Here is a 13855-nt window from a genome sequence, read left to right as displayed (position 1 = left end):
TGCCAAGAGGGAACTTTAGATATTGGTCCCTAGATTATGTTCACCCAGTTTCATGCAGATCGGTCAGACTTCCAAGGAAGAGATCGATTTGAAGTGTTTTTCAAAAAATCAAAATGGCGGAAAATCAATATAAGCGGGAGTTATGGGTTCTTGAGGCAAATGTGTTCCTCATGAGGAGAGGCATCTCTGTGCAAAGTTTCATGTCTCTACGACATACGGGGCATGAGATATGCCCATTCAAAGGTTGCAATTTCAATCAGTTGCTATAGCGCCCCCCTTTGGCCAATTGATGTAATATTGCTTCATTGGCATCCTCCCATGACCCTCTACCACTGTGCCAAATTTCACATGGATTGACCAAGTCGGTGAGGAGAAAAACGTGGAACAGACACACAGAGTTTTCGTCATTGTAAGATAGTAAGATCCAAATGTTTGATCTGTTATTTTTTTTACACTTGGACCTTTATGCTCTGCCATGTCTCCTCTAATCATCACGCTGTAACCTGAGACAGGCTGTTACGATACCACAACTATCACACATTCACATATATGGGGTTTTTTGTTGAGCCGCGAGCGTCACGTAGGTTAGTATCACAATATGAATTTTTCATATGATATTAAAAATGTAACGGTATTATACTGAACAAGATGATATGGCACACCCTTAGCCCAAACTCTGCATGACGTAGGAAATAAATTGGGTTGCATCGGTTGCCTGACTCAGCTGAGACTCAGGATGAATGACGCTCCAGAATCGGGCCAAAGAAACTGGCCTGATTCCAGCTGCTGACACTGCCATCATATGGCTGTGATCTCCTCTACCAGCCCAATTCAATTACCGCCAAACAACAAACTGCAAACAAACAGCAAGCAAGAAAGAGTGAGGTGGAGTTAGGTGATCCTGCGCGTGGATATTGTTGCTTCGTTCTTTGAGCAAAGAAATGTCCATTTATTTCCCGTAAATTTCCATGGCAACAGAAATCCAGGACACAGATATTTTAAAATCTGGACAAATCAAACTGAAAATATCTGCAAGACGCCTCTTTGCTCGAAGTTTGGTTGAACTGACCCTTTAGAAGAGAGCAACTGTCTTAACAGACAGTTGGGACAAAAGTTACCCATAGGTACGTCCAAAGTAACACAAAGCAATGAATATAAATTGTTTGTATTATTTTGATTCAGTAAAAATGAGTCACAATGTTAATTTGTTAATGCAAACATATTATTTCCTTTATTTTAGTAAAAAAAAAAACAAATTAGTACATTTCATTCTTAATGTCAATTTTCAGTTTCATCAAATGTTTTACAACAGCAGTATTACTGTTAAGGAAAATGTAACAGTATAACAATGATTCAAATTCAGGCAACTTTATTGATCTCAAGAAAGGCAATTCATTTATAGCATACCCAGTGTGCTCACACACCAGGTAAAGTAGTTATCTTTCAGAGGCGACAGATCAACATATATGCATCATTACAAGGAAACAACAAGCGCCATTTTATTTGCTTTATTACTAACATTAATTTCTCTTTTTTTATTCGTTGTCACAGCTGTGACAGATGTAGTGCTCTGCACCCTCAGTACATGTCACGCAGGACCAGTGGAGACAAAAGACACAGTGCACCCACACTTCCCCAGGCAAGGATGAGCTGAATGTCTCCCCATGCACAAGACATTTCTCATCCTTGTCCTGGGAGACTGTAGGTGCAGTGCTTTGATGAGAGTAGAGCCTTCTCTTTGGAGCTTTGGATGACATCTTTTGGCTCGCTGTCGAAATGCTCATTGTTAGTGTAGAGGGATGAAAGTAACAGATGTTTCTTTCGACAATGGCTCCCGACAGTTAAACCTAAATTGCTTCTACAGTATACTGAAAATCTCTGACTTGGCAAACTTCGAGGTGTGTGTGGTACTAAATAATCTTTGAAATGATGATTAATATGACACATGAAACAACACACACAACTGGTCATTAAAACAATTACCACTTAAGTGAATTTATCATCTGTGATCCAAGTCAGCTTCTTGAGTAAGTATAGAGGTTTGAGGTATCCATGAGATTTTTTGTGGTTCTGGTTAGTGTTGCTGGCATAGTTAGGCATTTTAGGCTCATATGGGTTTGCAGAAAATCTGCGCATTACTTCTGTATCGAGACTCCCTCTAACAGAGTTTGGCATATGGATGAAAGTAGCTCTTGCTTATCAGTGATATATGGATCAGACATAGTCAAGGATCAGCCCATGTGTTGTTTCAGCACTTTGGTAAGTACCGTTTTTATGTGTCTGGGTATTATATCAAGCAATACGAGTCATAAATAGCACACTAAAGGCAATAGAGGCTAAAGGCTTTAATCTTTATTGGATATAAGGCAAGGCTATTTCAACAGTTACTCCATCACTTATTGATTTCTCTCTTCCCAGCCGGCTCACCTGTATGGAAACATGACTGCTGTAAACGCACTCTGAATGTATATAATCGCAAGAGTACAAAGATGTGGCAGCAACACCTCTGTAATGCTGCTGCTGCTACCAACTTGAGTGTAAAATATTAATCATATTGTTCTATAATGTTACTGTAAATAAACGAGCAGCAGGGCTCCACGGGGCAGAACCGGAGGTTTGAAGTGGAAATAAATAGAAGATGTGACCTCACGGCCCCACAGATGGAACATGAACATGCTTTCCCTCTCTCGAGCCATATGATTTATTCACATCAAGAGAGTGTGTTTGTGCATACAGTAGGTGTGTCCAAACAAGGACGTGGGAGGGAGGCTGCTTGACCTTGGCAACGTATTTATGATTGGCCTCACACCAAGCATGCTGCATGCATATATAACATGCAAGTCTGACTGTAAGTGATAAACTGAACTTCTGAACTCTTAAGTTTCTTTACCCGTGTGTATGTAAGTGAATTAACACATACATGTGTGTGTGTGCCTACTTTTGACAGTGTCATTCAGATCAGCTTTGCAAGGCTAGATGAAGTCATCCCAAGTTATTCAATCCTTGTCTATCTTCAGTCTAAATCCACTGTCACCCTTTCTTTTGAAAAACCTGTTTCCATCACCTTCTGTTCCACCTGTTCCCAGTGTCAAAGTATCACCTTTTCCGCTTCAGCTAACCATAAAAACACTTTTGTGAAGTACTATTTTTTTTTTCTTTTTCAGGCGCAAATGAAAATTGCACTTAAAAACATGTGAATGAAAACTTTCTATCTTTACTCCGCTCCTCCAATCCTTTCTTCCATCACCTTCCCCCCTTACATTAGAGCACCACTTTGATAGAAGTCACTCAGTAACAGAAGTCATAATTTGTAATTGGCCTTCAGATCCGCACATATAAGAGCATTCTGATCTAACACAGCTATCAGCAGGCTGCATCATTTGTTGATGCCTTCCTGTTACAAATCATTGTTACAAAAGACATTTTCCGGTCTGGTATATGAAGGTTAAGGTTTAGTAGGGTTCAGGCTAGGGCTGCCCCCCGACTCAGAATATTCCTCGTCAACCAATAGTCATCATTTAGGGCCATTAGTCGACTAGTCGCCTGCATGTTTACAATATTAATTTAATGGTTAAGTGATATATTTTGGTGGTTTGAGTTGAAGGTGTGAGAAAGAATAGTATCAGTAACATTGTTAACACTGTGCTACATTACAGAGAAATACAAAACCGTACTAATGAACCTTCATTAATATAGGCCTATATTTTATCTACAAGTGCACGTCACACACTGAGCGAGCCGCCTGTTAATGACGCTGTGGGCTAATGGGCATGTAGCTACTTCCATGTTTCAGATGATACGTCATGTTTGTAGTCGACCAATGAAGATGAGTTTACATATCACCTTGGGTTCGTCCTTCACCTTCTCAAAATGATCCCACACTTTGGATTTCCTGCCCGACATGTTATTAACTAGCCTGTGGAATAACCACAGGTACCAGCCCTGGAAATTAGGGGCAGTACACATGCTGTATCTTTATCCACCTTCAAAACGTGAGGTCGGACGCTGGGCGCTACTCTTGTGCCTTTTTTGTGCCAGCTTTCAAGGGGCAGGTTGCTTCTCAGATTGCTAAGCAACCTTAACAAGCATCGTATAACCTATTTACAAGCACTCCTGAGTGCAGAGCTGATCTTCTTCCAGGTGCTGTTTATAAGTGTGTAGGTCTGTCGTCCGTGGGACAGATGTAAAGCTCTGGGTAGCTCTGCACTAACATGATCAACTCTTCCGTATTTACCAGACGGAATATTCACAGAAGAAGGGAAAGATATCTGTCAGCTGTGATTGGTTTATAACCTGACTCCTGTCTGACTGCTGAGCGTGGCCACTTCCTGTGTCTGTCCTTTCAAATTAAATTCCCACATGGTCCAGTCATATAAGTTTTGATTTATTTTGACGAGGTGCAGCTCCTGATAGAGTTTCACGTGTTCTTGTCTTTGTTTTGGGGTTTTTTTGTGTTTTTTGTGACTAAGCAACCAATGAAATCTTGTCGACCAATCTGGTCGACTAACGTTTGGTCGCCTGTTAGGGGGCAGCATTAGTTTAGGCACAAATTCAACTTGGTGAAGGTTACAGAAAGATTGTGGTTTGAGTTAAGAAACCTTCTTGCTTTTGGTCAGGGATCAATTCAGGTCACAGTTATAGTTAAATGTATATTGACTGTTGGTGGGAAACACAAAGCAAATGAGGCTGCTGTAAAAGAGGCCTTGAAGGTAGAAGAGGAATGTAGTTTTGGGGTGTTTTTACTGAAACAACTGCTGCTGTTATATTTCCTGGGAGGACAGTCTGCTCTGATCCACTGAATCATTATCAGCGCTGATACTGTTATCAGACAAATAGGATGTCAGCCAGACATGTCCAATCCACATTGAGCACTCTTTATTTGTGACTATCAGGTTGAAATTCTAAAAAACACAGCATTATAAAGCCTCCTAGAAACCTACAGACGAAACAATTTGCAAAAATGAATGGCTCGTCTTATAGATTCAATCACAATGTTTACTTACAATAACTTCCAGGTAGAAAGCACGACTGTCACATGTATATAAAATCAAATGGCGCTGAGCAGACGCTGCCTCAGCTGGTGAGTTTTTAGTCATCCACAAAAAGGCCCACCGAAAAAATCGATATCAATTTAAGTGTACACTATATTTAGAATATTTCCACTGCTTTGCCTTGTTGTCAGACAGACCTTTCTGATGAGGAGTTGAGGCTGTTATATCAAAGCCACCTGACTCCATTGATAAAAACAGTGATTTTCCATAACAGAACACAAGAATTGGTGGTCGACCGCAGCCTCATTGGCAAGTATTTAAGGTAAAGCGCAGCAAATATTCAAATGTAGAGTACACCTACACTAAAATAGAAGCTAAATTACATTTTGCTTTGGTGCATAAACATAACATAGGTCGACCAGAGTGTTTAACTGTATATCTTTAACCATTGTAGTGACAGCTCGCAGAAGTGAATATTGTTGTTGGCGTGACTTCATGGTGATTCGATCTACAGGTAAAGGGGGACTCTGCACATTTTACACATAAAGGTCAGTTTACTTGTCACTTCTCAACAGTTGTAGAATTTGATGAATAAATCTTAACTAAAGCTTCATTTACTCGCTTTTCCCACACGTCTTTATACCAAAACAACAGAGTAGGTCATGAAACGGTCACTACGTGGTTAGGTGAAGAAACCAGATCATGATTTCCTGTGAAAATATGTTCCATAAAATTTAAAAACGCAGTCATTTTTACTAGCCTGCTGTGGCCACACATTCTGACAAATAACGGCCTGTCTAGTTGCAAAGCAGCTCTTTTTTTTTTTCGTAGAAGTTCTTTGTATGTATAAAACCAGGGTGTTGGCTACCTCAAATGATGTGTCCGTTCCTCAATTACCTTGTAAGTTATTCATATTCCTTGAGTCTGTAAGGGGTCCTCGGATCAAAAGAATTTAAGAGGTTTTTCATAAAAATTAATTCAAGTTGTGAGTATTGTTTTAACAGGATAAAGAGGTGTTGTGTCGGTATGCCGGGCACCGTAATCCTCGAGTGCTGTAACTCTCTCTCTGTGTGATGTGCTGTCTGTCAGAGCTAGATTAAATGAATGATTCATTATTGATATATTATCTGAAGCCTATTCATACTGGTTTAAATAAACAGTTTGATTGTATTTCCCGATCTTTGCAACAGTTTTGTGTGAAAGGAATTAAAGGCCTGTCCCAAATATAAGCCTGTTGATTTGTTGCAATACATACCCAGGGCTATTAATTAAAGTATGTTTGCTATGTTGACTTTTGGTTTCACACAGGACACCAACACTTGTCCCCAGGGTGAAAGTCCTGTGTATGTTTTAGCCATCCACCAGCTCATCCAACTCCCTGTTTGGACTCTGTAGCACTTTATACTACATCTCCTGACTTCCTCCTTTGCTCCAATTATGATAACTACAGCCACTAAAGGTCATCACTTACTAAATGGAGATATGGGCTGTAATAAGCTGCTTGCACCGATGACCTATATGGCTGTTTTTTTGGCTGAGGGCGGGCTGTGTTTTTAACAAAGCTATTAACTCGTTGCCATGGAGATTGCTTAGTACCCATGTGACCTATGTATCATGTTGAACTGAGAAAGCAAATGTTACCTATGTTATCCATTGATGACGACTGAGAAATTATGTTTAAAAGCTTTAGAAAAAGTGAGTAAATGGAGCTCAAGTTAAGATTATTCCACCAAACCACAATTTCTAAGCACAGAATTGAACTTGATGCATCATAGTTGTACTGTATATTGTGGCTTGTGTGGCTGGCGAGAGCCTCTTTAGGTCTAAGAAATTAACCCTGGTGGGTATCTCAGCTTGGGCTTGGAGTCTAAAAATCCTTGGGGCATGAAGTTTGGAGGAAGTAGAAACTTATCAGGCGGGAAAGGTCTAATGAATAGATGTTCGAGGTTGCAGTACAAGAAGTGTTTTCAGAGCTTGAGCTAAATTAAAATTTAGGATATCTTGACCTCTTCTGCTTCAGTTTTGACCTTTTTATTCTTCTGACTCATGTGAGTGCCCAAACTTTATGGAAGTGCAGTATTAAACTGCTATAGTACTCCTTTAAGGAGTGATCAGTTTCTCAGTGAGGTATACAGATGTTAATTTAATAAAGTAAGATGTAAAATACCATACAGTAAAAATAGTAAAATCTAATCACTCCTGCATAATCGATAGAGGGAGCTATGTTTCAATCCACACCTTCATCAGATGTTTATTTAATCAAAAAAGGTTAAAAGGGCAGCAGTGTCGCATCAGTATCAGCTAATACTTTGTATTTACTCAAAAAATATGTATCAGGAGAGAAAACAGGCTGCAGCACCCATATCTCATTCCTCCTCATCTTGTTCCATCCTCTCTTGTTTATATTTTCCCATCCCTCGCTCTGTCTTTCTCTCCCGCTCTGTCTGTCTGTCTGTCTCTCTGCCTTCCCTGCAACCGACCTCAGTGCGCTCCCGTAGGACAGCCCCTAGCTCCCTCTAATGATATAATTATAGCCAATGAGCCAATGTGATGACTCAGGCTGATTAGCGGCATCAAAACAACGCTGGCCCCAAACATAACTTAGACGTAGATGTAGGGAGAGAAATAGGGGCATGGAGGAGAGGAAAAGATGCACTAACAACGCACTAATAGACCCTGTGACATCCGTTATTTCATGGATTATGTATGACATACTGCATGTATGCTGGGTTATGCAATATCGGTGTGGGCATTAGTAGCTTAAAGCTTCTGCTGATTGATCCTGGTTTGAATTCCCAGACAGGCTTGAAAATCTTGGTGTGCTTGTGAATAAGTAACACTCTCCCACGTTGACTGCTGTCAGGATGCCCTTGAGCAAGACGCAGTGGCTGCAGTTGTGTTGCTCTGTAGCTGAAAAGGTTGTGGTTGTACTCTGCAGCTCTCAGCAGTGATTTTCCAAGCCCACGCACCGAGGAAGCAGCTGTAAAGAACTTTATCTTTTTTGTACTGAAGTGGCCATTCAAACCCATCTGCAGTAAAAATTTGTCTCAATCACCTCAATATAAAACCCCAACACCTTGTGTCATCTTCGTGCTTTTCCAAGGTCTGAGCCTCGCTAAATAAAACTTGATTGATCGCCTATTAATGTATCTGAAGGCAACTATGATTTACTTGTTCGCAGCAAACAAGACAGCTTCCATTTTTCTCCACTAATGGCGTCCGTCCACGCCATAACTCTTCTTGTCTCCATGTATTCAAGCTCCATTACATGTGGCATCCATTTCAAAAGCAGTCTGCGTCTATTGGAGCATTACTCGATGTTGTAGAGCTGACACAATGAGCTGACAGGCGGTGCAGTAACTAAGAATAGCAGGTGTTGCTGGAGAATTGGAAATAGGTGTTTGTGCATTGTTAATGTGTTTCGAGTTGTTATTTTATTTTAATTTGGTTTATTTATCGCAAAAGTAATTACACTTATACAGGAAAGAATCTGCAAGGCAGATAGAAAAAAGCTCCAGAGAGCTGTTGCACCGCTACTGGCTGTTTGATGATTTGAAATGGCTGTTTGGGTGCTGTAAACAACGATGTTTGAAATTAAAAGTGGGTAAGTACAAATCTCAAAACCGTGTTTAATTCTGTGTTATGGTGAGATTTTTCTGTACAGTATTAATTTAGTATTAGCTCCGTCTCTGTGAATATTGACTGTGGGATCTCGGCAGATATACACACATTTATGCACACTCACACGGATTTCTCCTCCTCCTTTTCTTTCCTTTCTTCTTTGTCTCTCAGACATGTACGTGATTGACTTTATTTCCAGTGTGTTGTTCAAACATTAATGTGACGTCTTCCTCTGTTTTGTGTCCCTGCAGAGAGCAAAGAAGTGTACAAGAGACAAGTGTTGTCAATCACATCCATCGCTATGGCGATCAGCCTCCTGGGAACCCTGTGCATGGCCCTCTACTGCCGCAACAAGTGAGAGGACAACCACACAAAAACACACACATAAATGTACATTAAAGAAAAAAAATTGTTATATGTAAATTAACAGTTTCATGCGCAGCTCTTTCTGATCTTCAGGGCCCAGTTGTTAAAAATTTAATCAGGATCAGAATGGCCCAGATTTGGAAACCCCATGTTTTGCTATCTAGGATCAGCTTATCCATCTTACTGTTGTGCTGGATTTTCAAAGCAACATTGGATTGAGTCACCCTGATCCAGATACAAACTTTTCATGGTTACCAAATCCAGATAACATGTGCTCTAAATGGGACTACATGTCACAGTTTAGGTAAACAACAAACATCCTGCAATTACCACTTACCATCATAAGTGCTGCCATTCAACCAAGTCTCACTCCAAAGTAGTCGACTCTCAGCACTTGAGCAATGACTTCCGGCATCTGACACCTACGAAAAAAGCCATCCTTTCACGTCGGCAACGATAAGTGGCCAGTTGGCATCAGTGGGCTTGGCAGTACCAGGGGAGCACACGGCCAGACAACAACGTTTGTTAAGGGGTCGAAAAGTCTGAGTAGAGTGGGTGGAAGGGTCCAACAACCACCAACTTTCCCCCAGGAGAATGGTGTTTGCTTCCCATATAAATGTAGAGCCAAACCCTGTTTCTTCTTTCTAAACCTAAACATGTGCTTTTGTGGCCTAAACCTAACCACGTGTGTGCGTTAGCTAAACGTGAACACGTGCATTTGTTGTTGAAGGTAAAAAGTGTCAATTTGTGGTGTTGTACCGACATCGTGCTTTTATTTTGAAAGAGACTGTATGAAAACTGTCCTGTGAAAACTGAAGTTTATCTGGAAAACACACAATGCATGTAACAAGTTGACATGACATCACAGAACATCAACAACAAACATACCCAGGGTACCTTGCACGTCATTTGTCGACGTGGAAAGTCCATGACCAAGCTTCGATATGTGACGAGGTCGGAGTGAGCATGTGTTGGAGAAAGAGAGCAAAAAAACGAAACCAAGATCTTCAAGATTGTAACTTAAAGCCTTTTAGTAAAAAAAAGGATGTTGTCTCCAAAGTAGCTGTTAATATCAAACAAAAGTATTCTGTAGATAGTCTAAAGTCTACTTTTTTTACTTTATCACCATAACTGTTTGACAGTCACGTGCAAAATAGAAATAAATGTTTTTTTGTTCAGTTTGTTCCTGAAATCCACCCTGAATCCACCCTTCTGATGGGATCAGGGTCATCCTGATTTTTCCAGATCAAAGGTATCCCAATCCTACAAAGAAGTTTCAAACAACACATAATGAAGGTTTGATCCAGATCAAAACCAAAACTGGATTACATGATGTAATCCTCTTTCAGAATCCCTTTTTCTTTTCAACAACCCATTTTCAAGTTTTCAATCTGATAGCCGAAATCCAATCAGATTACTTCTGAACAACCAGCCCATTTTTATCCCAACTTACCACATATCACCAATTGGTCAGTGCCGTTCATGTCTACATATCACACGCTTGGTATCCTCCTGTATTTGTTGTGGACATTCAAGGACAGCGTGTCAAGTTATGCCTGTTAAATGCATTGTGTCTTTTCTAAATACACTTCCTGTTTTCACTGGAAGTGTTCAGTTCCTGCTCATTAGATGCATACAGTCTTTTTCCAAATAAACTTGCAACGTCAGTGAATCACCTTGTATTTATGTATTTCCGTGTGCAACAAACTTGCGTGGTTAGATTCACAGAAAAATGACATGCTTTGGTGCTACAGTCTTACGGGAAGATAACAGCGGGCTCCCGGGTGAAAGTCCAGGGTTTGTTGAACACAACACCCCTCCCCATCCTATTGGGACTTGCCAGCTTGGTTTATTGCATTGTAACCGGTTGCATTTCAAACCAACGCCATCCAGCAGAGTATCATACTGCCACGACAAGTGCCATCCGGCCAACTGGATATGCATCATAACACTGTGAAAAGTTACGTCCAGCCACACTACAAACTGGTGGCGCCTGCCAGCAGGTGGCTTCGGATGTCGATGTCTGACACTAAAATCACTGACAAGGCGGCACTGTCTGATGATTTTAGATTGATAACTGGCTGAAAAAACTGAGCCTTGGATATAGTGAACTGAATTGAAGTTCCAGTTTCATACAGTTTACAGTAGCTGGCCATCATTCTTACTGATAATAATGACATTGTGCTTTCCACGTTAATTGCTTAGGGAAATGCGGTTTATCGCTACAACAAAATCAGTCAGACAAGTACAGTAAAATGGGTTTTCCAAATGTCACACTGCAGCTGTGTGCACACACTTTTCCTGTGCAACAAGGAATTACTAGGTGTTGTTTATGTGTCACAGAGATGAATGGTTTGGGTTGGGGCTATGTTTGGGTGTAGGTTAGGTAAGGGGAGACACAAATTGATATGCAAACAGACTTTGACACAATAACGGCAAGGCACACACACACAAACACAAAGTTCACAGACTGTAATTGGACGTTTTCACCAAACTCTTAGATGGAATCCATTTTTCCAGCCATGCACAAATGTGACATATGGAATTTTCTCATGAATGTGTTGGCAGGTAAATTAGCTGCAGTGACATGTAATTTCATCCCAACCATCGGTTTCCTTGCTTTCATTTGAACTCAAAGTTGCTCCAGTGATTTTCAAACTTTCAAACTTTCTTTGACGATAATATTTATGGTCAAGTCTGCCATAAGTCCTGAAGTAAGCAAAGTGTTACAGTATTTGGTCATGAGCCCAGTTGGATGTGGGCAGTCAAAATGCCCAAGGAGACATTTTGTTAATTTAGTGAAGGCCAATGGAACATGTTGAGGCATCAAACATCTTGAACAAAATCCCAGACTGGGTATTTGCAACAATTTGTAAATCTCATTATGTGCACACACATATTCATAGGCTATTATAATCCAAAGGTCATTCATGTGGCTCATGCTCCCTCCCTCTCCTTTCTGTCCTTCTCTCCCTATCTGCATATTTCTGCAGTGCATGCCCTGTGTTTGCACGTTAATTGGCATATGAATGGCTTACATCAACCCCAGGCTGTAAGAACTTTGCATAGGCATCCTGTTAAGATATATTCTCAACAGGACGGGTCAAACATCCGGTATGTAACGGCAGTCTGTTATTTGGGGTGAATGGACCGTGGAACAGGCTGTGATAGATAGCACTGTAATTCCATAGGCTTCCCTCTGTAATATACTGATGTGAGTGAGTGAGCAGCCTGACAACAAGATAATCGGATAAAGGCATGATGGACAGGCACTTTCAATGAATCCGTAATTGAGTCAGGAAACGAGCTTGTTCAATGGAGAAGATGTATACAGATCAGGAGGAAGTGGTCATGCAAATCTGAGTGACCTGAACGATAAAGTCAAAGGTTTTTTCACACTGAGAAAGAAAGAGTTGGATAAAAATACAACTAAGTGGGAGACAAATGATTCTTCAACTCATGCTGTCGTCATTGCTCTTTAAAGGGCAGCATATCGTGCAGTGTGAATGTATTTAAAGAGTGACACATTTTCTCCTTTTTGTCTCTCCAGCGACACTCAAAATGAGGTTAAAGTGCCCGCTTTAAGCTTTAAGTGTGTTTTAGGGAGTTAATATCCATGGTTGGTGACTCATCTCTGATTTTATACATAGTCCTGCAAATTTTAGGATACAGCAGCAAGACAATGACTTTAAACATGCAGACAAGGCAACCAACAAGTTTAAGGCCAAACAAATAAATGTTCTTGACTGTCCAAGTCTGCTAACTTTCTGAACACCAGACTGAAGGCAAAGACATAGCCAACCATCAACAGAAAAGATACAAAGAGTCTGTAGTTTACGTAAACTTACCCAGTGTCAACAAGTTAAAAGTTTATGGTAACTTATCTAGTTACAAACTGCAACCTACTTTACTCCCTGTAAGAGCTGAAATGTGGTAACCAGATTTTTTGGTGTTTCTATTGAGTGATCTTAATTCAACCTTGTCACCAGAGAGACGGTCAATATTTAAAGATTCAGCAAAACCCAGAAATATCTCCAGTGCCAACAATTTGAAAATTCTGGCTCCCGCGATAACTGCCTGTGTCAATTACTGTGATTAAAGTGAGATTGTGGTTTTGAATTAATCATTAAATGTAATAAATCATGGGCAAGCAACTACCACACTTGGTTACGGTAAGAATATGAATGTTGTCTAGTGTTCTGTGACTCTTTTTGAGGACAAACAGGGGGCATCCGTGTAGTTTAGGCATTAAGAGGCCAACAAAAAAAAATAACGTAAAGGTATAATAGCATGATTAGTCATATACTTAACTCTGATTAAAAAGGGGCAACAAATGCGTAAGTGGTTAACATTTTTTGAGCAACATGACCTGTAAGACTGCGAGATTTCTGCCAAATATGAAGTGGTACGAAGTATGTCTCTTAAAGAAGCAACAGACAGCATTTTTGCCTATATATATCATTATGAAAATAATGGGTTGCACAGGGTAGTATACAAATGCGTCATGTATTGCCAAACTGGTTGGTCAGCCAACTGGAGCTGGTCCTTATGAGGAACTGGCCGTGGCATGAGATAGTTGAGTCACGAGCACAATGGCAGACGGACAAAGTTTGGAGATAAGTGAAAAACGGCCTCCCAAAAGAAAACGAGCTAATCTGTCTGAGGAGGCGAGGATGCCCAAAAAGGAGAGTGATAAAAGAAGAGGAAAAACAAGAGTAAACCTCAGTCAGGCGTTCACGAGATGGAGGGAGCTTCGTGACCAAAGAGGCTTCAGAACCGATGTCCCTCTAGCTTTCTTTCTAATGGATCAGTAAGTAACACGGCTAAATGTTAGCTAGCCAAGAGAGGACTGTACTGTACTGGCTGCTAGTTCATTC

General features: G+C 40.6%; 1 protein-coding gene across 1 annotated transcript in view; it reads left to right on the top strand.

The window, feature by feature from the left end:
• The window catches only part of LOC126407255 (pro-neuregulin-3, membrane-bound isoform), a 521618-nt gene that overhangs the window by 475053 nt on the left and 32710 nt on the right, over positions 1 to 13855 (top strand). Inside the window, exon 5 of the mRNA XM_050072014.1 lies at positions 8864 to 8966. Within this exon, the coding sequence (XP_049927971.1) occupies positions 8864 to 8966 (103 nt within the window). The remainder of the gene's footprint in view (positions 1 to 8863; positions 8967 to 13855) is intronic.

Source organism: Epinephelus moara, chromosome 19, assembly GCF_006386435.1.
Source record: "Epinephelus moara isolate mb chromosome 19, YSFRI_EMoa_1.0, whole genome shotgun sequence".
Lineage (NCBI taxonomy): Eukaryota > Metazoa > Chordata > Actinopteri > Perciformes > Serranidae > Epinephelus > Epinephelus moara.
This window is presented reverse-complemented; position numbering and strand designations above follow the sequence as displayed.